The sequence below is a fragment of the Hippoglossus stenolepis genome, chromosome 21 (genome assembly GCF_022539355.2).
Source record: "Hippoglossus stenolepis isolate QCI-W04-F060 chromosome 21, HSTE1.2, whole genome shotgun sequence".
Lineage (NCBI taxonomy): Eukaryota > Metazoa > Chordata > Actinopteri > Pleuronectiformes > Pleuronectidae > Hippoglossus > Hippoglossus stenolepis.
This window is the reverse complement of record NC_061503.1, coordinates 10080096-10106630: the sequence shown is the minus strand read 5'-3', so window position 1 is coordinate 10106630 and position 26535 is coordinate 10080096. Positions and strand designations below refer to the sequence as shown.

Here is a 26535-nt window from a genome sequence, read left to right as displayed (position 1 = left end):
ATGAATTTAGCTGTTGAGGCTTTCAGGGAGAATCAGGTGTCAATCATGGGGTCTCAGAACCCCTGAGACGCCCCCCTGCATTCGCACTCAGACTGCCACACTCCCCACAGTTGAGGGACTTGTCCTCCCAGTAGTAGCTGGCTTGTTGCCGTGGTTACAGGTGGCACAGGAGCCAGAGCCCCCTGCAGCATTTAATTTATGGCCCAGTGTTGATGATGTGACATTATTCATCTCTTTCAGTCAGAGCACAGAACACACAGTCCTGAACAGAATGCTGCGTCTAGTGTCATTTATAGTGCGACTATATCAAAGTCAGTGAGCTGCAAAGATGCAACTCACGAAATTTGTCCCCCTCAAACAAATGCAAACTCAGTGATGTAAGCCTGTAAGCCTCGTGTCTGTCCGTCCCAGCCTTTTGTATCAGTTGGAAACAAGCAGCGAGAGAAAAGAGAGAGTGCACAGAGGCAGAGAGACGAGCCACCACATCACTATTTCTCATCCCCCAGAGGTACAATCCAAGGCAAATTCGAGCAGAAAGATAATAAGAAGTGAGGGTTCCTGCTGTCTGACCGACTTGAAACATTCCTTCATTTTTCCAAGCCTTTTTTTTTTCTTTTCACCTCATTTTCTTTCTTTCCAGGCCTCTGAAATCCCAGTGTAAATACATATTGAGGAGTATTTACAATAGTGGTAATGGTGGTAGGGGAGGGAGCTAACTCAGCGGGCCGGAGGAGACTGCCACTGGCTCCGCTATCTGAGTGGGACTATTTGTACAGTTGCTCTAGTGTGTATGTGAGCGCGTGCGTGTAGTCTGCAAAGTGTGTGGTTGTAGCTGTATGCTTGTGAGTGTCAGCTGCATTCATCCCTCTGTCTGTATTTGTGTGTGTGTACTTGTTTTTGTTACATTTTAGGACCTTTTCCAGCGTAAACACTGGCCTTGTCAGGACCAGTAGACCTCATGGGGACCATCCTAATGAGGCAAATCTTAATTTCTGAGATCATGGTGAAGGGTAATGGTAAGATTTGCATTGTGGTTAGGTTAAGGTTAGAGTTAGGCATGAATTTGTCATGGTTACATTGAGGGCTATAAAGTTTTGGTCAGGCTGTCCACAATGAATGGAAATCAATGCAAAGTCTTAACAAGGATCGCTGCGCAAACCTTTGTGTGTGTGTGTGTGTGTGTGTGTGTGTGTGTGTGTGTGTGTGTGTGTGTGTGTGTGTGTGTGTGTGTGTGTGTGTGTGTGTGTGTGTGTGTGTGTGTGTGTGTGTGTGTGTGTGTGTGTGTGTGTGTGTGTGTGCCCGCTCACGCTTATTTGATGTGGCTTGGCCGCAGAGATGTTGAGTTGTTTGAGAACTTCCCAAGAGCAGGCTGCCAGGCCAAAGATCTGATCAGGCAGAGACAGCCATTGTTTTGGTAAGGCATCCTGGCCATAATCATGTGTATGTGTGCGCGTGTGTGTGTGTGCATGTGAGAGTGTGTGAGTGTCTGAGTGAGAGACAAAGATAGAAAAAGAGAGAGAAAGTGGGAGATGCAAAGCGAGCATAATTCGAAGTACTTGAACACTGCTATTCTGTGAAGCATAGCCTTTTCCATTCTGGCTTAAAATGCAAAAACATGCGCGCACATACACTCACACATGCACACATGTAACAACAGAAACATACAAACATTTCACATCACAACCACACAAGCTGAGGGAGTTCTCGGGGAACATGTTTCTGTTATTTTGTTGCACAACAAGTTGAATCCTTCACCGAGCCGCTCCCTGCAGCTCGAGCCCACACATCAAAATTTGATTAGTTTTCACAAAAAAACATCCAAACACTGTAGTTTTCTGCCTTACAACAGTGCAAATGTGCCTTCATGGAGAAAGTGAATTGGGTACGTACAAGCCAACTCAGCATTTAAACTGCCTTCACCGCTCCAAGGTCACAAAAAAGACGTTTTTGATTTAAATTAGCTGTTTTCCTCCAGCAAGTGATTCCACGTTGTCTTCTACTGATGATGCTAAGTAAGATCCAAGATGGTGCCTTTGCTTCTTTAGGTTCTTTGCCCCCCTTTCTTTTGCACAGTGGATGGAAACCTGCAGGGTCAACCTCCATCTCTCTGCTAAATGTGAAAAGGATTGAAAATAGCGAAATCAACGTTTTGCCTATAACCTCAGCAAAACCCTAACAAATGCATTCCCTGCACCTCAAGTAAAAGATGTCCCTGTTACCAGAATTATAAGCTTTTTAGTTCTCCCTTAAATGACGTAAAGACATCCTCAATAATATTATTCGAATTCCCTTTCTGAATATTAACGCCTGTTCACTAAAGTCTGTGTCCAACGCACCTATTTTTTGTTGTGTTTTACTTTGTCTGGATGGGGATGTGAGTTTTTGTTTCCCGGTTTCTACGCCCAACACCAGCTACTTAACCTCAACACTTTCCCAAACCTAAACCTAATTCTGGTAACTTCTACCGCGAACCCCCCGGTTTAACTGTAAATCATCTTTTTAAATGGTGACTGGAAGAATTAATGCTCTCTTTGGGGGGAATTTTCCTCTCCTTCGTTAAGTAAGCCCTTTGGTCCTCGTAAGTATAGAAGTGAAAGTAACACACACACACACATCTCTCTCCCTCCTCGAGGTTCCCTTCTCCTTTCCAGCATAAATAATCCCCTCAGTCTGCTGGCTCAACCCTGATTGGAATCTCGACGCCGTGCTCAATTGTGGGCTGATGGGGGAAAGAGGGGTGCCCTTTGCATGTGTGTGTGTGTGTGTCTATGTTTGAAGCTGTTTCAAGGCTATAAACATAATACCGGAGGAGTGTCCACCTCTGTTAGATCAGGCCCCTAAAAACCTCAGTTTAGAATAAGGCTGGCACACAGATGCACAACCAGGGCCTCACAATAAGCAGACTTTAAATGATAACATATTTACTGCAAATCACACAGAGATGTTCTCAGACTGGCAAACATGCGCACGCTCACTTTCGCTCCTTTAGCCAACCAAACAGTGAGGCGTGAACCCTCAGAAGAGCGCTGCGATACTGAGTGTGCTGATACAGGGGGGTTAGAAGTCAGGCTCCAGGAGGTTTTACCAGCTTTTCTGTGTCCTAGAGGAGGCCAGCTGGAGCCCGATGCAGAGTTCTATGTGAAGATTCTGTGGTGAATTATGAGATTATGTGCAGAATTATTAGTGGGTTACAAATGTCATGTGATGTGACGTGCCATCTGGTCACTGTTGTCAGGTTATTGTAGATTTCTGTCAGCAGTGATAAGGCTTTCAGGTTCACCCAGAGATATTCAGCTCCCTAGACACAACACTGAACATCATAGCCCACTAATAAATCACTGATGCTGTCTTCAGACAATGAATTCTGGTAAATTCGAGTTTGTCTGGAATGCCGCAGAGGATTGTCTGGGTCAGACCCATTTACAGCAACAGGGTAGAACCAAACCCAGAGGCCATTGGCTATTGTCTGATGACAGAATTAACCTCAGGGTACATCAACCTCTAGACGCCATCTACGACCGGATATTTTCCCAACTAGCGACATTTTGGCTCATCTCAATCAACAACTATCTGCATATGAATGGAGAAAAATTACAGGGTCAGATTGTGTACAGCACATTGACATTGGCATCAGCCGTTATCACCAAACGCTCTTGAATATCATTGTCTTTGCAACCATTGTGCGTTAAAATCTGAATCTGCTGGAAATGTTCCTGCTGTATGCAACCAACTCGAACATTTGCGTTCTCACAAACATATCTGGACTTCAGTGCATGTCTGAAAGCAGCTCGAGTCAATCCCTCTGTTCCTCATTGCGCATGTGTGTCTTCATTTAAGTGTGTTGTGCTGGTACTGTCTTGTTCAGCGTTACCGCATCTCCCCAATGTGATAGCTATTAAATTACCTCGGATAGGTTTCCGCCAAATCACATTCACGTTATTATCTCATCCCACCTAACCGACAGCGAGTGGAAAGAGAAAAGTGCCTGTGGCGGCGCTCGCTTTGCCCCTTTCCCTCTCCGTACTGTGGTACTCCAACTACTGACTCTAATAGTTTTCTGGCTCCCATGCGTTTGTCTTGTCAGCTCAATTCAACATTAATTTGACTGCAGATCCATCATCTGTATATCTCACTGTGCCGAGTCAGCCTTATGCCACACATCAAACGCAGAGGGCGACACAGAGGGAATGATATCAAACCCAGCACTGCAGGGAGCTGACCAAAGTGAAAAAAAAGAAGGCATCAAATTCCTCCCTCATTTTTGTCTCCCTGACAAATTCTGTATGTGCCGACTTTGTGGAAAACAGGAGTGAGAGAGAGCAAAGTAATAAAACGGAGACATGTGGAAAAAAAGATGAAGATGAAACGAGCGCGACTCAGACGTGCAAATAAAGGGATTTGAGGGGAAAGGAGCAGAGAAGGAAACATGTGTTTACTGTAGTGGGTGGATGGGCAGGATTAGAAAAGATGTGTGTAGAGTGATAACAGAGTGCCTTCCTTTGGCATGTGGCTTAATGATCAGATCATTAGCACTTGAAGTTGGGGCATTTATTGTTACGTTTTATTCATCAAGGCAATGAGCTGGATTCGAAATGCCTCCCCTTGCCTTTCGATGCATTATATTAGACTATTTTATAGCAACAAGAAGCCAGCAGAATTCATTTGACTCCAGAGTGACTGAGGTGTTGTGCAATCGACTGCTGCAATATTGCTTTTCATTTATTGAACCCCACTGCTACCAGCGATTAAACATTACACCATGAGCAAATCAGATAGTGTAATCGTATCACAACTGAAGGAAAAACTTGTTCGCTCGAAGAAATATCAGTATGTTTCATTAGTGAGACCTCAGTCCAAGCAAAATAAAAGCATGTAGGGAGACGCACACACAGACATGGGTTTGGATGGAGATGGCGAGTGGAAAACAAGGGTTTCTTTGAGCAGATTTTAATTAGCAACGTTCATAGCTTGGCTCTGCTCTTTTATGATTGGACCACTGAAAGCCTTTTTGTTTGCCTAATGAAACACATTGAGGAGTATGTTCCTGAATTAAACCGTGTTTGTGTACGTGCGTGTGCACACACTTGCGAGCACGCGCAGCTCGCGTCCACCCATGTATCTGTTAAATGGGTCGGTGCCCACATTCTTTTTGGCGTATTAGAGTTCCGCTGGCAGGGACAAGAAGCCATAGAGGGAGAAAGAGATGAAAGAAACCCTAGCACTTTGTTTTCCCTCCTTTTCAAAATAGTTGTTTTAGGTAGGCAGCCATTGCCCATAATTGCTGAAACGAGGTCAGGTATTTGTCTGACTTGCTTATGATTTACTATAGTGTCTGTGCCCCAGTAATCTGAAATTAGAGCTGTGGTTCAGGGCAGCCCGACCTCAGACAGACCACATAGATTGTGTAATGCATAGCGTTCTGCTGGTTTCACTGGGCTGCCTTTTATGAACACGTTTCATACAAATCGCTCTTTATGATTTGAGAAGCTATGCAGACCGCGCTCGCCATATTGTTTCCCATTTATTATGGATATAGATTTAATGTATTGCATCGTACATTTAGGGGAGGACAAATGCAAATATTTATATTAAACAAAGTTATGCAATCGTTACAAGAACATTTAGAGCTCAGAATATTCAGGTTTCACATTATTCAGAATTAAAATTATACTCAAATAAAATGCTAATGATGTGATAATAATAATGTAAAGTGATATCTGTATCACTCATTTAACAAAGAAATTACTCAAATGACTTTGGAAGCACTTTGCCACAATAATAAACTGAATAATTAACACCCACAACATGTGGAGTGAGGCTTGTTAATATTTATTCATACCTTATACATATTTATAATTTAGTGCTAACAGTAATAACACAGATGTAATATTTTCTACATTGGAAAAAAGCTGTACTTTGCTGTTAAAGAGCTGCAGTGGTTTTGCCAGATTTCCACTTAAGTCTTAACGCTATGAGCGAGGTGCTGCAAGTGAGAACAATGTTTTTGCGGAGCTTCTGTACATTAATACATCTGAGCAGTTAATTGCTGCCATGACGACAGGACAGGGAGGGAAAGTGACATTAGATGAGTTGTTTACAAGAAAGCGGGTCTCCGCAGTGTAATTGGGTAGCCTATGTGTGTGGGTAGGTCAAAGTTTTTCTCCGTACACCACACAAGTGTCTTGTGAGATGACAAAAGAGCTCTTGTGCTGCAGGATTGGGGAAAGTTACTAAAGCTGTGGCTAGATCATAATCTAAGTCACATTGAAGTGAGGCAGTGGGATTTCACGTCGGAGGGATATACTGTATTAGGAACATTTATTATATTGTGCAGTCACTCAGGCGACAAGAGGGAGGAAAAGGGATTTTATGATAAACGAGGCTTAATAGAAAACTAGAATTGCTCTCAGTAGAGCCTGTATCTCTGCCAGGGCCCTGCAGTCCCCTTAAATTCAATCAAGCCGTACCAAATTGCACAGCAGTCCTAAAACCTAACTGCTCACAATGACAAAGTTAAAATGCTAATGTTCATCAGGTAATGTTGACCATGTATACCACAGTGTGTTAGCTTGTAATTGTTCTTCATTGCTCACAACCAAAATGTTGCAAATTATATAAATGTGTATGTGCATAAATGTATGTCAATCCAATAGTTGGACACTTAAAACCACAAATCAAGGCATCACCTAAGTCATTACAACACATCATTTTAATTCGTCCCATTAGATATTGATATATTCCCTTAAATAAGTGAGATCACCGGCGGTTAATCCTCCGAGCAACTCTGCTATTTGTAATTAATCTCATGGCAATCAATTAAATAGCTGTCAAGGATTTTACTTAAAAACATGTCAGCATCAGTGTGGCACTACAGAAGAAGTAAAGCGATTACTATGGGCTTCATGATCTCACGACTAAAAATTGCTTGCCCAATTTAATAATAGACTGACATCAAGGCCTTAAAGGTGAAGGCTTGAGGGTAAATTCAATGAAAAGTTAAATAGAAATATTACAGTGTTAAAACTGATTCCCGTAAAATAACATAATAAAAGAAATAAAAGGGCAAGAGCCAAAATCGGTCAAGAGGATAAGAAGTGAGATGGTAGAGTCTGAACACCCACGGATTAAAAGCTTTTCACATTATATTTCTGTTACTACTACTTACAGAAAATAGATGGAGCAGAAATCTCCCACACCAGGGCAGCTCTCCATTGTGCACACTTGCTCTGCAGCTTCGCTCAGCAAGTGATCCACATCCATTCTGCATGTGGTCTGAAGTGGCTTAATAGCCTTTTGTGTGTGTTCATTGAAAACAGAGCAAAGTGGATGAGGTGTGAGATAGAAAGCGACAAGACAATGACACATACAGGTGCTTGTACTCTGGCTTTGTAGCCTGAACCAGCGCAGGGCGACTCAGCAGGCGCTTAAGCACCAGTTTGCTCTTTTGTATGCACTTGACTCGTGATGCTTGAGGTCAAATGCTTCATAGGTTGTGTCATAAGGATCACAAGGCTTCAAGGTCGTATCTGACGCAATGTTACCTCGTCCAACCTCGGTTCTTTTTAGGAAAAACAATGAATCAAATGCCTGATTTCTTGAACTGTACTCGACACCAGGGAAAAGAAAGAGAACACATGATTCTGATGAGAGGATAATGGACGGGGATATCCTGACTGGGCCTCTAAGGGGACTGCGTCATCACAGTGTGCCTGCTGTGATGATGTTATCAGGGACAGCTGCATGGGGTGGAGCCAGGGCTGAGCAGTTGCCCGCAGATCCCCTCCACAGAGACCCCACCTGCTTCGCATGTCCAGTTCTCCTCTAAACCCCTCAAAGGGATTCCCTGAGTCCTCTTCTGTGTCCAATGGCCCCCATGTCTTTGAAGTCATGATCCTACGTGTTTTCATGGCATTGAAGTCATTATCCTATGGCCATGTCCTGTCGCATGTTTTATCCAAAAGTTTGTTTGATGTTGCAGGGCACTCTTCATGTAAGGTTTGGTCATAGGCCACAAAATATATCTGGACAAACAAAATTAATTACTCTCAACCCCTGTAGGCTATTTAAGAATTGGTATTTCTCAGACCAGTCAGGTCTGCAGTGTATGTAAAGGGACATCAATGGATTGCAGTGGCTGGCATGCACAGGGCAGTGGTTCTAATTCAATTAGAAGCCCTTGAAGAAGAAGCGCAGCCAAGCTTAATACCATCAATTAGGGGTTACTTTGCCATCTGATCAAAATCCCACACCCCGTTTGTGTGATTCATACAGGAAAATATGCCTCTTTGTCCTCGAGCTCAACCAACTCTTGGGAGAAGCTGGCGCGGGGTCAGGAAACAGTAGCTGAGGGTGTAGGAGTGGGAACCAAGGCAGCAGGGTTGGGGGTTGTTCATCGAGATAAGCCATAGTATGAGGTCATTTTGAATGAGAGCTGGTGTATTTTCATCTGCGCTTTCAGAAACGTCTTTATAGAGAAACAGCTGGTGGTCAGAGGAATCTGTTGTTGAGCATGAGGGAATATTTTCAGGGGTTCATTTCCATCAGAGGAAAAAGCTTCCCACTTCGATATGTAATATTGTAAAGTATGATCATATAGTGTATGGGTTTATTTGCAGTTTATGCTGTAGATGCAATTATTTCATGTCCACTTAAAGTTCTGTGTAATAGTAAAATTAAGTCTTCATTTGTCACCTTTTATCTTTGGTGTCAAAAATACATTTTTGACATTGAATCAATTTCACTTCAGTTTCAAAAGGGGACGTTCAAAGCAAGGTGGCAGAATTCCCACTTGGCATCAATCTGTAACTTTTTATATTTCCAAAGTCAGGGTAGTCTTTTATTCACCCCAATGGAAAAGTTTGAAAGCCTATGATGCAATAAAGGTCTTAATCCAATTTCATATTTTTGGTTAATCATTTTCTCGGATCTGATCGGCCTCTCACAGGAGCATCGGACTTGACAGGACACGCTCAGACCTTCTGTCCTGGAGCTGTGTCCGTGACAAGAACCTATGAATCACTCGATTCCTGACATGATGGGACACGATACAAGTTGGCAACTGAACTTGGTCACATCACCACACTGCCATTCAACCATTGCTCGGAAATCCCAGTGATGGCACGAACCATTGTGGAGGAACTCATCAATGCTGTTTTATCAAAGCAATGTGGCAACTGTTATTCCTCGAGCATTTCTACATAAACTTACAACAGAGATGGCAGTTAGCAGCCTTGTCTTTGAGTGACACCCCAGTAATCTGTGCTATCCTCACTCCAACTGTGCCTGCACTTTGTCTCCAACAGAGCTCACCATGGAGACTAAAATGCTTTTTGGCTCAGGTCGAGAGTAGATCTATGCATGTGTGCAAGTATGAGTCATTAATAGGGATGTTTTATCATTCTCATAACGAAATGGAAACAGCATGTGAATGACATTAGGTGATTAAGGAATATTGCACTTTGATGGACATCATTTTATGAAAGTGTACCGCAACAAGTAGGATATTCCCTTAATGTTTCAATGGTTTGACTGACCTTAAAGACATCCACAGATTTGTATTCAGTTGGGTTACATATCATCTAAACCTTTGCTTTATTTATTACTTTAAGTCTTGTGCATTTAACATCACATACACGTTCTTCTGTGATCCTGACTCCTTGATAGAGAATATTCGAGCATTTTGATTAGTCCCCACAGTTAGCACTGCAATATTGCCATGCTAAGTCTCATTAAATGTGTCCCGGGCTGGAATGGAAGAAATATTACATTTCCTGTTTTTAATTTTGAGAGAAAAGTTGAACTGGGACATTGGCAGCCCAGTCGAGGATATTAAAATGTGTGTGACTTCACTTTTTTTTCCTGTGCAAAAAAGATTTGGAGAAAATTAGGCAGGAAATATGCGGCTTTCCCTGAAACCTAATGTTTCCTGTGGGATCTGCAGTATTGTTACACTGTTTATCAACCTCATAGGCTGCGTTTGCACTAGTTCCAGGGCTCATGTGGCACTAAGACAGGTTTTAGGCACAAGAGAAATTATTCTACTCTAAGATATTTATGTCTTCCAGCATGAATATCCTTGGATAAATAGTTAGACTTTTTCAAGTATGGTTGATTATCAAACCAATGTATGTCAGCCCCTCTATTTGCTTTCTATTAACAGTTAGAAACTGCCAAGACATCGAGTGGATGCTAATTGGATGTGAACTTCTCCTGAACTCTTGCAAGAATGCTTCATGTATGATAAGGGAATATGGTGAAAGAAATGGGCCTAACCCTAACCATTCATAACCATTTATATTTGTCCTGCTCCACAGGTTAGAGTCGGGGATCTCCAAATTTACCCATCGTCTGTCCCTCAAAGAGCGTCCGGCCAAGACAGAGAAGACCTCCTCGGACAGACCTCCATCATACAGGCGACGATCTCTCAGTGTGGACTGGTAAGACCAAAGACTTTCTCTGCATCTGCTTAATCCCACCCCTTCACAATCCATACAAATTGAAGGTTGCTTTAATGTACTTGGCCTTCACTACTTCTCATAAATCATGATAAACGACAGGAAGCGGTGACCACACATGGTTGTTGGTTTCTGACATTATGAGGTGAAATAAGACTTAGTCAATGGGTATCAGGAGCAGATTTTTATTTTTTTTACCCATCACAACTGCAACTGTGAGTAGGCCTTGCTATGATATGTCTGTGTACAAAGTTAAGGCTGAGGACGATGAGGAATGGGGGCTGGATTTTTGAGGCGGGGGCAGAGAGGCGATAGGGTCCCGCTCTGCCTCTGCGTCTGGGTTTCGTTGAAGAGCGCCAAGCAGCTCCAGTGGCGCCGGCTCATCTTGCTCTTGTAAAGCTCCAGTCCTCAGGCAGCCGATGAAAGGAGTTTGAAAGCTTTCCATCACAAGGCTGCCTTCCCATCTCCACCCATGGGAATCCTTCCCAGTCTCCTCTCTTGTTGCCTGGCCTCCACTCGTTTATCTACCCATCCATCCTGCCATCTGTCCATCTGGCATCCCCCCTGAACTTCCTGCTATGTTCCCTTGGCTCTTCCTTTTTTTTTTTACACTCTCTCGCAATTGGGAAAATAGCACCAGGTTAAAGCGGATCTCACACTTCCTCTGCATGTAATTGTGTCAATCAAAAAACAGTCACGGGTCTGAACAGTTCCCAGGTTTCTAATTGCAGTGTGGGGACTACAGTAGCTTTTCAGTGGAGTTACTTTGTGGTTTGGGGAGTTACAGGTGTTGGAATCTCTGAGGTCCTATCGGATCATGCTCGGGCCGGGTGTGAGGTCTTACGAGGTCTTTTGTCAGCCCTATGAGACCCACTGTGTGGTCTCGGACTGACTTTGCGATGTGTGGTCCGCCAGCAAAAATTGCGGTGTTAAGTGTATGACTGTTGGGAGTGTTGTATGTGCAGTGTGAGGTCCTTCGCTTTTAACAGCTCCATGTTTTCCTGCTATGTTGCTGGAGAGGGGACCTGGCCTTTAAAGTTCAGGCCCTGATTGATGTGGTCTGGTTTTAATGAAACACAGTGGGTAGATTGGACATGCTCATTTACAGGGGGGTTGAGAGGGGCGGGGGGTGGGCTCGGCTACAGCTGGATTCTGACTTTCTCTCCGGGGGCCGAGCCTCGGTTACGTGAGTGCGACCGGCCTTTTTGTGACATAATAAACAAGCGACCCCAGGAGGAGAGACTCAAGGTTGAGGGCTGAGTCATGAGGCCGAGGAGGTGAAACAAGGTCAGTTCAGCTCCTGACAAGACCAGCGCAGCTCCTCCGGAATGCACTGTCATCAATGCGCTCAGAAGGAAAACACATGTGCCGGCGGCATCACATCATACCGACCCATGAGTCAGCTGCATTTTTGGAATTGCCCGACATTTGTCACTCGTTATTGTTTTCATCACGGATTATGAAAATTTTTCAGAAGTAATTGAGCTATATTTTTGGTATGAATTTTCTTTTTTTCTATGGCTATATACGTCCTATAGTAAAGACTCAGAAATTAAAGTACTGATTCGACAGATCTATATTGGCCCCTTTTGTCTAAGAACTTCTTGGTGCCTTAGAGAATTTTCCATCCTGAGAAAGTGGCTGTAAAAAGTTTACAAAATACCTGGAATCTGTTTGCCTGTAATAAGAGTTAAATGCGGAAATGTCATCCATCAATATGTACTTTAAATGAAGTTTTAATTATGTTTATATACCTCCTCTCTCCCCACCTTTCTCTCTTTGAATCAAAACTTTTGACGTGAGGCTTATGTAAAATACTAAACTGGACCATGTACCAACAGTCTGCACATTGCAGTAAAGTGATCTCAAGTGGCTTAACACTGTACTATCTATTTAGTGGACCATTGGCGTTAATGTCGATTCAAATCAGAAACACAAACAATCTCAGACTATTAAGGGAATTCTGAGCTGAGGCAGCGACTGAAACAGAAGCTGTTTTGCAGCTTTATCAAAGTGTGTGTGAGCTGGCAGGACGTTGGGAAAACGCGATAATAAAAGATAATGGCAGAGTTATTGTTATTGGTAATCATAGTAAATGGGCTCTAGGGGTAGGCCTGGAGAAAAGAGTAGGAAGGGGGTAAAGGGTTTAAGGGAGTGTTAAAGGGGGAATAAAAGAGTATTTTGCTATGCTGTAAGTTTGCTGAAAAAATATTGACGCTTTTTTCCTGGAAAACTTCAGTGTTAATGATCATAATGTAAATCATTGACGTCTTTGGGTAAACATGGACGCCTCATGAGATTTTAAATGGAAACCAATTTTTACTTCTAGCTCTTTAAATCCTTTAAACCTGCATGAGTTTACCCCAGTCTCACTAAGGGAATTCTTAGCATTGTTATTTCTAAACTCACACTAACAATGATTTGTTTCCCCCTGGCAACTACATTTGCTGCATGGTTTTCTGTGCATGACGTGGACACAGGAGACATCCAGGGACAATGGTTCTTTTCCAGTGTGGTGCAGTAGTTAGCACTGCAACCTGTGCAGCGTGTACCCCGCCTCTCGCCCAATGTCAGCTGGGATTGGCTCCAGCAACCCACCACCATCCATAAAGGAAAAAACTGTATAAATAATGTATGGACTGACTGACTGAAATGAAAATCTTAATTTTCACACCTTCACATGGTGGCGGAGAGGCATTTCCAGTTGGTACCACCACAGAAAGTCTTTGATTGTGAAGGTTTAAATCTCATCCCCTGAGGGCCCCTCTGCTCTGTCTCGTGCCACCCTGTCTTCAGGGATAACTCGATGCTGACAGCGTTATAATGTCTTAACTTCAACGTCAGGAAAGAAACTAGCCTCTCCTTCCTCGTCAATATATTAACACATACAGAGTTATAAAAACTTGTATTCATGCTCACACACATAGGGCCTGATCTACTATTTGTGACTGCAAGCGCAAAGCGAAATCTAATGGAATTGGAGGTCTTAGTGGAAGAGGCAAAAAAACATGTTGGTGAGCTAGTATTTGCCAGAAAGTAAATGCTGTGGGTGAAACAAAAACCAATGAAATTAAGAGAAGATGGCAGGACATAAGAAGAAGAACCAAAGAAAAAATAGCTCTTAATAAAACCCGGCATATAAAACAGGTGTGGGGGGGGTGGAAGAGATGCCTCTGACCCATATTGAGCAGCAGGTGCGGTTCACTTTCTGTGTGTGGCTCCAAATCAGCCTTCAGCTCATCCAAAAGCTCCAAAAATGGCATTGCTGGATAGGCGATAGGTCCCGATTATTTTTGCTTCTGTCAATCCAAACATTCTAACACGAGCAGAAAAAACCTGTTCTCTCCGTCTTCTTCCAGGCCGTCTCCTCCTCACCGCAATAACTGCAGCCATCTGTGGGCAACGCTGTGCCGATTAGCACCTACCTGTTAAACGTATTAAATATAGTCGCAGTCACAATCACCGAACTTATTTTGAGGCTTTGTAAATCAAAACGCGTGTGCTAAATTAAAGTATTGGCATCTACTGTGAAATCAAGTTTGCACATGTTTTTACATGCGCAAACTTTTAGTATATCAGGCCCATAGAGTAGCAAATAAACATTGTGATAGTTTGCTCCACAGTATGTTAAGTTGGGTGTGTTTGGAGGAATGGGTGTTACCAAGTGTGAATCCTTAATAACGTTGCACAAAGGGAATAAAAATGAACACAGACAAATGACTGAAGTCTTGGTGGAAAAAGAAGGCCAATGCTCAAGGGGCCCGGGTGTAAAGTGGTTTTAGACAGTGAGGCACTCGCCTCATTTGGTTCTAATTTAAATTAATATTCCCCCTTTTTCATTCTCTCTTTACAGTTCTCTCCTTTCTTCCGTGGCTGAGATCTGTCAGTTCAAACGAGTCGGACAAATGAGGAGGCTATAGATGCCTGTAATTTCTCTCTTTAGAAACTCTGATCAGAACACAATTAAAGTTGACTACAAAACGGGACTGATTCATGCCTTCGCTGGAATTTCTGTCACGTTATTTCTGCTTTTGAAGCTGCAATAACAGGGACATTATTCCATTACAACCCTAACCCCAAAATGTATTAAACACCGAAACTAATGGTGGAAATCACTATACATACAAATTGTATTTAGATATGATATACAAACTCAGTGCAAGCCACCCACCCATCCATCCATCCATCCATTATCTGTACTGCTTATAGAGGGTCGCAGGGGAAAGCTGGAGCAAGCCCAGCTGACATTTGGCGAGAGGAGGGATACACCCTGGACAGGTCGCCAATGTATCGGAGGGCAGACATACAGAGACAAGGAACCATTCACTTTCACATTCACACCTACGTTCAATTTAGAGTTCAATGCAATACAAAGCTAGAACATTATTATTGTGTTTCTTGAACAGCTGCAGTAGCCTACTAAATGAACACTATTAGATGAGAGTTCAGCTTCTTCACTCTCAAGGATTCAGAAAAGATTCCCCTCAGATTGAAGCTGTTTATCGACGTAGTTTCAGTTTGTTCTGTTAAGTTTTTTACTTGGGCTGCTTCTTTGCCTGTGATATTAATTTGTAGGAGCTGAGCTGTTGGCGAGATGAGAGACGATAGATTCCAGTCCACATGAGGGAGCAAAATGTCTGCTTACCTCTCTCTGCTTTTGGATACGCCAAACACACACACACACACACACACACACACACACACACACACACACACACACACACACACACAGATTATTACACTACAGATGATTACAAATACACATGCACACTCGCATTTGCATAATTTGCAAAAACAAATACATGTACACAGATACCTCTTCATGTACACACACACACACACACACACACACACACACACACACACACACACACACACGCACACACACACACACACGCACGCACGCACGCACACACACACACACACACACAGTGTTCCTGACTGTGGATGCTGTGGGCTGCTGCACTAAGGGAGATTTATGAGGCTGGCTCCCTCTTGTCCTCTGTGTCTCCGACTTGATACTCTGGTTTCCACTCCAAACCTCAACTCAGCACAGAGACACAGGGAGACGGAGGGAGTGGGGATGGAGGGAGGAAAGAGGACTGAAAGAGAAAAGTGTGTGTGTGTGTGTGTGTGTGTGTGTGTGTGTGTGTGTGTGTGTGTGTGTGTTTGGTGGGGGGGGATTGAGACTGAAGTGGATGGAGAGACAGATTGATAAGATGATGGAGAGAGACAGAAAGAAAGGGTGACGAAGAGTTTTGAAAGCTGAAGCGCAATTTCGGAGAAGTAGAAGTTTCGAAACACGGAGAAAATGAGCTGTGCGGTTAATGTGTCTGTGTGTGTTTGTTTCTGTTTTTGCCTGTGCGTGTGTGTGTGTGTGTGTGTGTGTGTGTGTGTGTGTGTGTGTGTGTGTGTGTGCAGAACCAGTGGGTCAGAGGGTTAGCGTGGCTCCATGTGTTGCTTACAAGCTGATAAAAGAAAAATTAGTCTGGGGGGACCTGTGCCCCCTCTGCCTACTTTCTGTGAGGGTTTGTGGGTTGCATTCAGGGTCAGAGGTAGAAGGAAAATCAGCCGGGGACCCAGGAGGCTTGTGGTTTGAAACTCGTCTTCGAAAATGGTTTACAGATTGAGATAGGAAGCCCAGGTAGTGCAGACGTCCACACCCACGTCACTGAGCACTGGAATGTAACAGAGGCACCATGAGAGCCAGTAAAAGGTTTCACTCACGTCAGTTTCTCACTTAGCGTTTCTTCATTCCCCACCGTACCCCATCAGCTGACTGACAGTGGTTTACTTCAGCCAGTCAGAGTTGAAGTGCGTCCAGCTTAGGATCCGGTGAGTTCATTAGGAAACACAGTCCAGGTTTCCATTCAGATTTTCATCTCAAGACTCAACTACATTGTCTTGACTTCATCTGTGGATGTTACTGTGTGGCTCATGTCACGACATGCACACACAGACACACACACACACACACACACACACACACACACACACACACACACACACACACACACACTGATGTCAAATGAGCATGTGTTACCATCCAATATATCCATCTATACATCCACTCAGGAGGGTGTGTACATATATGTGTGTGTAAGAGTATGCACATTGTCATCTTTACCTATTTTTAATACTTCTAGGAATCTATATCTCACATATCTTGAGAACTGTGCATCTCATTGGCTTCAAACTTGACATTTGTATTGATTTTAATTATGCTATTAATAATATGAATAAACAAGTGACCAGAGCTCTGTAGCAACAGCGGCTGGGACTCATCAACCTAAGCAACAACGGAAACGACAACTTATTCCCCAATTCTGTGTACTGAGTCGAGAATAAACAGGTGAACAGCTCTTTGTGCAGCAGCGTTGGCGCAGCTTCAGGGTTCTGTGGACTGAGTCCCGCAGACACTTTTTTACTTCCTGCAGCTAAATGTCTGCAGGTCACTTTTTACAGTTTTCAACCAGCATTATCACAGGCCCATTCCAAACGGGCAGGTTTAAAACGGGCACTGCACTAGTTTTTTTACAAATGATCAATTGCTGTGTCCCCCCACACACACACACACACAAACACACACAGCCAACCAACTCCCTCCATCACTATTCCAGATAAACATGGCGCCCGGCCGGCGTGTGACTGAGAGAATGGGCCAACTGGTGGCTTCAGTGGCCAGGGGTCGCCCCCGCCTCTCTCCTCTCACTGGCTGGGTGGGTGGCATATGGCGGCCCAGACAGGGACCCCTTTGGTGTGACACACACACACACACACACACACTCTAAGAGAGAGACACACAGAAGGCCTGGAGCCACCCAGGCTGGGCCCACGATCGCCGTGGGAGACATGGTGTCACCAAGCCCCTGACAGAGGAGGGGTTGTATGTATGCTTGTGTGTGTGATCCCCACCTTTGGAAGCACCCCCCTCCCCTCCTCCTGAGAACATCGGACGCTGCCCGCCACCACGCGCACCCCCCCACCACCGCCACCACCATCAAAATTAGAGAGATTTACCTCTGCGTGCACACACAACACATGGACACACACAGAGCCAACAGGTGGCAGGCCTTGCTCGGCGCAGCAGGCCCACTTCAAAGGTTAAACATACAGCGGACCGCCCACTCTTTCTCTGCCGCTCTCCCAAGGGGGAGAAAGCGACAGAGAAAGGGAGAAGAAGAGGACAAGATAAAAGGGGGGAGAGAATAAGTACTGTGTAAATAGGAGAGAGATAAAGGGCGAGTGGGTTGATGTGGCAGCAGGCGGTATGGTATGGTGTGTACCTGGTGTCCAATAAGGTACACGGCATAAGCTTCAAAGTGAGACGTGTATATGTTAAAAGCAGAATGCATACAGGGGTTTTCACTTTTTGACACGATGGCTTCCACCAGTGATCTTAGCACAGACCGTAGCATATCACAGTGAACCATGTTTCTGGGATTTTCCTGCGTGTGCCAGACACAGATGAGAGAAGCGAATCACCTCAGGACAACAGAAAACCGTCTCAGCACACTCATCTTATCAAAAAGAAGAAGTTGAGGCCACAGAGGAGAGTGGATTACCGAAACTAGATGACTCAACAGCGGAAGAATATCGTCTCGATGGTGGAAAATCAAAAGAACATAATTAGAATACCACAGTCCATGTTGAATATCTTGCTGATCAGGTACGCCGCTTGTCAAATGCACATCTGTTAGGATCATCCATCCGCATCTCACTATATGGACCCCCAGGGAAATAAAGCGAAAGAGGATGTTTTTAGCAAACTCAACCAAAATCACTTTTACACACACACCTGATACGTCCCTCAGTGAAATCGTATCTGTATCGTAAATACGATCCTAAAGAGCCTTAAGAAGCACTGTAGTTGTTTTGTTGGCTATAAAATCACGTGAAAGCCCCCAAAACAGTGCTGCTCACGTGCATGCGTTGTGGTGTGTGAGCACGAGTATGTATCCCTGCGTTTGTTGTGTTGCCATGCCAACTAGTGCGAGTGAGGGGCTGCAGGTCCCACTGTTGGCGTGGCCTCATGTTGCCTATAAGCTGATAAGAGCCAAACAGAGGGTACAGCTATATAAATTCTAGCAATGTTGCCCCCTCCCATCCTCACTCTCCCTCTCCCTCTCTCTCTCCCCTCTCTCTCCCTCTGTGCGTCCAGCAGCCTGCCTGCTTCCAGCCTGTCTGGTGCCAAGACTCAGATTTCAGAATTTCCTTCTACAAGCCACATTTAGAGCAGCCAGCGTACTCTGTGTGCGTGTGTGCGCGTGTGTGTGTGTGTGAGTGAGTGTGTGTGTGTGTGTGTGTGTGTGTGTGTGTGTGAGTGAGTGATTTTGTGCAACTTTCCCCTCTCCCTGTCTGCCTATCTGACCCCCACCACTGTGTTTTCAGCGAGCACTGTCCTTCTGGTGCCGCTCTTTGCCTTTCCGGCGTCTCTATCCATCTTCCTACCTTCCCAGTTCTTTGTTTAGTTTGTGGGACTTGACCTGCGCAGACGAGTGATACTTGTCCACCAATGTGAACAAAGAGGCAGGAGCGCTCAAAGACGAGAAGAAAACAAAAAGCAGTAAAAGTACATTGTTGTAAAATATTCTACTCAATCCCATACATCGAAGCCCTTTGGGACAAAAATGGCTTTGTATTTGACCATAGTTGCACTGTGTGCTTTTGTCGCTTTGATATTATTGTATTGTTACTACTCACGAATAAAATGTCTTCCCATGTGTTCCTGTATCTAATTTGGCAGCTGCATGCCTACACACATATGTACACCATACACACACACACACACATATAAACACATGCCCGTAAATACCCCACTATGCAACATGCAACACAAGCTATGTGTGGCTGTGTGCTTGTGTGCTGTTGAAGAAACATTTACAGTTTAAACTTTAGATTAACATTATATATATATATTTATGGAAGTAAAAGCCAGAAGCAATTTTATTCTTTTTATAGTCAACTTCCTATATGTTACATCAAGCAGGTGGAAAGAACAAATAAATGTAAAACTACAACTATGCAATGTCATTGTTATATCACCACAGTTCTGCTGTGTTTTGCATTAGTGGGGACATCCATTGCTCTTATTATGTCCTTGTTTGATTAATTCTTTAAAACAATTCTGAATATGTTACAACATAAGATGGGTTGTGCTTTGTCTTAGATATTTAAAATATTACGTACTAGATCTTGAAGTTGGTCCCCTGTTAACGTTCAGTTAAAGCTTCTTCCTTCGCGCCTGTAGGTCTTTCTCAGTGTTGCAGATATTACCACGATGTCATAAGAACAACAAATAAAAATGGTGGCGTCGATGAGCATGAAAGAAAAAATGCCTCTGATCCCACATCTGACAAAATTCAACCATCAGAACCGTACGTGTCTAATTCCTGCTGATGATTTCATAGTCTGTCCATAACCATGCTCAAATTTGAATTTTGGAATCTAATACTATTGAGTCAGATGCTGTATGTGTGTGTTTCCATGGGTGTGTGTGTGTGTGTGGTTACTCCCTCACTGCTGGCAACCGATTGGATGGATTCATTCTTTCTTACAGATCTGACCGGTTAGTGTACTTTATGTTGCAACATAAGATGGGATTTGTCAGACCAAGCAACATTTTCCACTCTGCCGCCACTTTTCAGCTCAGCTTTGAAGTGTCTCTTAGTTGTTCTTATGTGAATACTTGTGGCCGCCTTTTAGCACAAAAAGCCCACTTCTGGCAATTTCTGCCACGCCGACAATTATTCATCATTTTCTTAAATCACGGGTCTTTCCCATCTTGACTCGTAGTCGAGCACTAAGTCAACGTCTAGACACTTTTTGCGCATTTTTAATATGCAGCCTTTGTTTACATGTGACTCACTGTCTGGAGGACCGGGCTGTTTGTGTAAACAGGCTGATACAACTAATAAAGCAGATGCCGTGTGACTGCGTGTGTGCATTTCGGGAGTGTTGATTGTTTCAGGGGGCTGATGCGAGCTCACTGTAGCAGGCTGGGTGTATTTGATGTGGGATTGATGAGGGGCCAGACATGGAGCCTGGCGACTTGGGTTTCCCAGAACAACTGCTTCCTGCTTCCCAAAAACTGGTAAAAGTGAGGGGAATTTTGTGATGTAGATTTGTAGGTTCATGTTAGCTCAGGTGGGGTTATTTGTGTGCGTTATCAGTTTGCATTATTCAGTTTTCACCCCTTTCCATTCGTCTGTTGGCTGGTTTGTGGGCCAAGAAAGAACAGAATAAGAACATTTTGGTGTCAGATCAGGGGGCAGATCCAGGAATTGTTTTAACATTTACATTGCGAGACATTGACATTTGACATTTGAATGCGGTTTGATTGACTTTAAGGGGACCGTAGGGCCTTGCTGGAGGCATGTGCTCTACTCAGGGACATTTTTATTGTTTGACTGATGTAGCAGCGATCATGATCTAAAAACCAAATCCTCAAGGTGGTGAGACGTTGCTTAAATAAAAATCATTTTTGGTGCGTGCCACTTCTTTTACAGAAATTGTTCAGATGAGGATTTCATTCACTTCTATTCCATTTTCTATTTTAATGTCTGAGCAAGAGAAATTCAGTTTAATATGTTTTATTTATACCTTTCTCGTTTAGCAGAGCAGTGCACAGCCAGCACATGCTCCTGCTCAGTTACCACTTAAATGCATGCAGTAATCATAATGATTATCTGTTAATGCAGTATGATTAAATTGGAGGCGGAAATCTGTGTTGAAATCGTTTGTTCCCTATCATCATACATTCTCTTTCTCAGTTGCTCGTAAGTGTAGCATTTTGTCTAGTTTTTATTTGAACACCTCAGTTTATGATGTACCGTGTTTTATCCTTCTCTAGGGTAGGGGGCATGTCATTGGGGAATGACATCCCAATAGGATACAGCATCTCTTTGAAGGCACACGCACACCACGCCGCGCTACACACTATGTAATGTCGTCAGAGAGTGATGGGGCACCGTCCTGCCGACAGAAAAAAGTCGTCTGTTCCATCTCAGGCAAATAACAATAAGCCCGGGGCGAGATTCCAATGGGCTTTCTCTTTGAAATGAGATACCGGCACACGCATTACAAATATATCTCTTGTTTTATCTTCCGGGCCAGGCCCATGGAAAAATTATTCCAAATACCTGCCGCACTTTATCTGGAACCCTGGAATAGGTTAGGCCCGGCCGGGAACACGAGGATGTCTAAAATAAGGCCTCTATTACGGGATGGAGTGGAGATGGAGGGGACGGAGCGGGAAGGGATGGGGATCGGGGGGTATTTTAGGTGTATCGGCGCTGTGAAAATGGGCTTGTTGCGGGGGCTTGGAGCTGCTTTAAAGTCTACAATGTGTGCCGCTGTCAGCTGTTGTACAAAATGCATGTGCTGGGGGAGGGTGTGTGTGTATGTGTGTGTATGTGTGTGTGTGCGTGCGTGCATGCTCGTGGGGGCTCACACGTCCATAGCGGAGCGGGAGTATAAATAACATTTTTCCTACAGATGTTCTCACCTTGACAAATCTGTTCTTGGCCTGTGTGATACTTCTTGGCATATGGCACGATGGCCCAAACTAACTCAACCTTTATTTACTTTGCTCAACCCATCGCTGCCCCTGCTCAAACCGTCGCTTTTGAAGAACAACATTTACATTTGTGGTATATAGCTGATGATGTTTTCCAGAGTGACCGATAACAAGCGAGCGCTTCTTAAGGACTTGGAGACAAACGCGTTGATGGCTGCAGCCACGGATTCAAATCGTTCTCCAGGTTACTGCGTAGCTGTTTAATGATTAGGTTACGAAAAGATGTAACAGCTTGGATTCATATTGAATATGTGAATAACCTTTATTTTATTCTTTTGGAAAACTCATCCAACCTTTTTGCTTTTCAAGAAATTGTACCAAAGTGAATATGGAGGCTTCTAGTGGGTTGTGACACCAGAATAACTGTGTCTACATCTCAGGAATTCTTGTCTACAGTCATACAGCAATTAAATGCAGATTCAGAGTTGAGTCAAGGCCAGAAGAGAGGTGTTAGGGACAGAGGAGAAGAAATAAGAACGTGATAAGGACATAAAGGGAAGGAGTGAAAAGACCTGGAGCGATAGAAGGAAGAGGAGAAGAAAACCAGTGGGATAAGGGGGATGATAAATTGAGAAACAAGATCTTAAGATGTTAAGAGGGCAGAGAGGAACAGAAGGAGGGAAAGGTGTTGAAATATCCGCCCTTTAGGAATTCATTTATCTTCCTGCCTCTGTTTTGTGGGACACGTCACCGAGTCTGTCACCATCGCCTCTAGAGTCCTGATGACATTTCCTTCAGCGGTCGAGTGTGTGCGAACACCTCGTACCAGACTCACCCTCAGAAACTCACCATCATCTGCATAGTTCCCATGGCGGAATGGAAAGGGCCCGCATAGCCGTCATACCAGTGATGCCAAGACACCAGTGACAAGAAGCTGATCTTTAAAACTCGTAAAAAAGCACATGTGATGTTACAGAACAATCTTGGCGATGTGGTGGCGAGGCTGACATTGCCAGTGCAGGGTGACTCATGTGTTGCACCTGTGATTGAGAACTGATAATGCCAACATTGTGTCCATCTGGCAGGTCAGTGCAATTTATCACCATGCCGTAGACCCGTGGCTCCCAGCCATGTGTCTGGGTTGAAGAAGATATTTTTTGGGTGGGGGTTGTGGTATTAGTGGGATTAATTAAATAGTTTTTTGAACTATGTTAATGTATCTTTCCTCTGAAAACTTTTTTACTTGGATAATTACGTACAACTTTAAAGGTTGGGTTGGTAATTGTTAAAATCCATCTATGATCGCAGGACTGTAACAAAGATAGATAGATAGATAGATAGATAGATAGATAGATAGATAGATAGATAGATAGATAGATAGATAGATAGATAGATAGATAGATAGATAGATAGATAGATAGATAGATAGATAGATAGATAGATAGATAGATAGATAGATAGATAGATAGATAGATAGATAGATAGATAGACAAGCGTGCAAAATAGCAGTAGTTGTTTAAAAGGTAAAGTTAGCAACATGACTAAAATAAATAAATATGACTATAAGATGTGTTGTAAAATATGAATATTAAATGTGCACTAAATTAATTCCCAGTTATTGCAGTAATTGAGTAATCAGAGAGTTTTGGTGTGCACAGAGACTATAGAGTTCATGGTTTTGAGGGTTCACCTTTGGACGAACGGGACCAATCATTTCATTTGGATGAATCATTGCGTCTGAGGCTTCAGATGGAGAAACTTACACCACTGAAGCAGAGAGGATAGCCAGAGGTTAGTGAGCAAGTCAAAGAAAAGTCAGCTTCTACCAGTTGTCAGGCAGTGCACGTTCATGTGTTGTTGGGGCGTAGCTTTGACAAGGATCCCAATGGGAGGGGGTGGGATGTATCGGTTGCATCTTTTCAAAGTGTAGCCTGCTCTTGCTGGCTTTTCTAGGATTACCAACCCTAGCTTTAAAAGGTTAAAGACGCCTTACATTATTTGTTCACCATTCTTTGTACACAGTGCATCATAGGGAGCCATGAGTGGACGCTGCTCTGCGTAAAGTCATTACAATTCAACTACTTTCCTCGGATCTTATTCTGTTTTCCAACTTCCTGCATGATTGGATTAAAATTGAAACCCAGACTAAGTTTGGTTTTAAACAGAGATTTGTGGCACAGGTGTAATTAAACCCAGGAATGGTCCTTGTTTCCCTTCAGGCTCTTTTTCGTTTTCCTTTCATCATAATGCAGAAATGCTCTTTGACTTATTGAAACTTTTATTCTAAATATTCAAATTTAATTAGCCTCGGCTGCTCTGTGTTTGTTTTATAGTCTGGCAAGTTATAAACACTTGAGACGAGTGGAAAGCATGAATACTAATTAGAGTTAAATGCCAAATTTCCAGTCACCAGACCATCACTGGGGCATCAGGTCACAAGGAACGTCTGAAAGTTTGTAAGAAATAATAACTTTATAATAATATTGATAATAAATTTATAATAACTTTTTTCTGTTGATCTTGCATTGTAGCATTTGCACATGAGCCTGGGGATCTTTTCTAAAGTTCTAATGGACGAGAAGTGATCACATGGTCCACATGCTGTACGAAATGTCATGTTCCACTCACACTCTTACCCACCTGTCTCTCCTCCAGGGCTGACTCTGCCAAGATGACGCAGCCCATGAGGGGCGACCAGGCCCACCAGCCAGCCCCAGCCCGCAAGGCAGCCAGCCTGTCTTCGCCAAGCGCGGCTCGCCGCCTATACCGCAACTTGTCTGGAAAGTTCCGTGTGGGCACCAACCCCCCTGCCCTCGAGGACAGCGTGGTGTCAGGACGGGGAGGAGACAAGGAGAGGCTGCGCAAAACCACCATAGTAAGTCAGAGAGGGAGACGAGGAAAAAATAATAAGCCCAGGAACATTGTAGCCTAAAAATAGTCTGAGGAAACATATAGACTTGGACAGTAAGAGAACGTCAGATATTAACATCACACACACATCGACCTATCTATTGTAAAATAAGTATATGGAGAAAGGCATTCTGGGTATGTAGAGGGAGCTCAACATTCACTGAAATTTCCGAAATGTCATCATATGAGTTTATTATCAGCCGTTCATTGGTACTCTGTTATAACTCCATGTCTTTGTGCCACAGTTCCAGAGTAGTGAAGCCCTGTTTGAAGCAGTGGAGCACCAGGAGCTGGACTTGGTGCAGCTGCTTCTCTCCCAGTACAGCCTGGAGGAGCTGGACCTCAACACGCCCAACAGCGAGGGCCTCCTGCCCCTCGATATCGCCATCATGACCAACAACGTGCCCATGGCCAAGCTGCTTCTGCGAGCCGGCGCCAAGGAGAGTCCCCACTGTGAGTAGAGGATCACAATGCACCGGGTACATTCAGATCTGCTGGACTTCCGACATAAGTCTTAAATTTCATTCATTATGGTTCCTAAAAGGTCTTAAAGATCTTAATTTTAACTTGTTAAAACCTGCAACAATTATTATAGTCCATACAATTGTAAAGAGGTAATTATTACATAAACTTAGAGGAATAAAATCAGTTCTTGGGTCACCAACACTTAAACTCTGTACTAATAAGAACCATGGTTCTGTCATTTTATTAAATCTCTTGTATTTAATCTAAACCTCTACAGGCCTTTACTTTCGTTCACATAACTTTGGCTTGCCTACAGGTGAGTCACACCACAGCAAATGTCATTTGAATCGTGTGTGGTTTGTAGAAAGTGGAAAGTAAGTTGTCTTCTGCCTAACACAACTTGTTCCCTCTCCGAGCTAATGATGCGAGTGAGGCCCAAAACCACATCTGTCACTGACTGACAGATCTTTAATCTTTGTTTTCCCTTTGTAGATTTCTGTATTTAGCATAGCTCAGATCTGCTACCAGAGAGAGTTTGTTTGGGCTCCAGCAGCCGCTCTGTGGGAACCTAGCTTCTATCACAACTGCATTAGCTGGAACCAAAGCTGCTGCAGGTGTTGCCCAAAGCAACAACACACACACACATACACACACACACACAGATCTCATAATATGATCTCCTACCACACACACCTGTAACACATTCATGTTAACAAACTCACACATTTCTTTCATGTTTTCCGCTGGCAGCAAAATCGTATTAAAGGCGATGAAGGGCTGGTAATCATGATGCAATATTAGTCATCTTTGTAAGCACTTTTTCACTGTCTGTGATCTGCTGAGCCTCCGCTCCCTTCTTCTGTTAATGATTAGAACTCGCCAGCGAGGCTCCTACACTGTTTGTGTTTGTACTTGTGCGTGGGCACACACACACACACACACACACACACACACACACACACACACACACACACACACACTTCTCTAGAGCTGAGCCAGACGTCTTATAAAGGTATCATTAAATTGAAAACACTTGAATGGAAAGTGGTGTTTACTGAAGTTTGCTCTTTGATTTAGCTCTCTCTCTCTCCAGAACCCAAAGAGCTCACGAGTCCTGTTAGCGTGTGTGTCTGTGTGTCGGTATTTGTGTGTGGTCCAAATATTAATCATGTTGTGGGGACCTAAATC

General features: G+C 43.6%; 1 protein-coding gene across 1 annotated transcript in view; it reads left to right on the top strand.

Moving 5' to 3' along the window:
- LOC118101061 (ankyrin repeat and fibronectin type-III domain-containing protein 1) overlaps window positions 1-26535 on the top strand; it is a 117801-nt gene that overhangs the window by 70554 nt on the left and 20712 nt on the right. The window contains exons 5-7 of the mRNA XM_035146697.2: window positions 10314-10436; window positions 24628-24847; window positions 25128-25335. Coding sequence (XP_035002588.1) covers window positions 10314-10436; window positions 24628-24847; window positions 25128-25335 — 551 coding nt within the window. The remainder of the gene's footprint in view (window positions 1-10313; window positions 10437-24627; window positions 24848-25127; window positions 25336-26535) is intronic.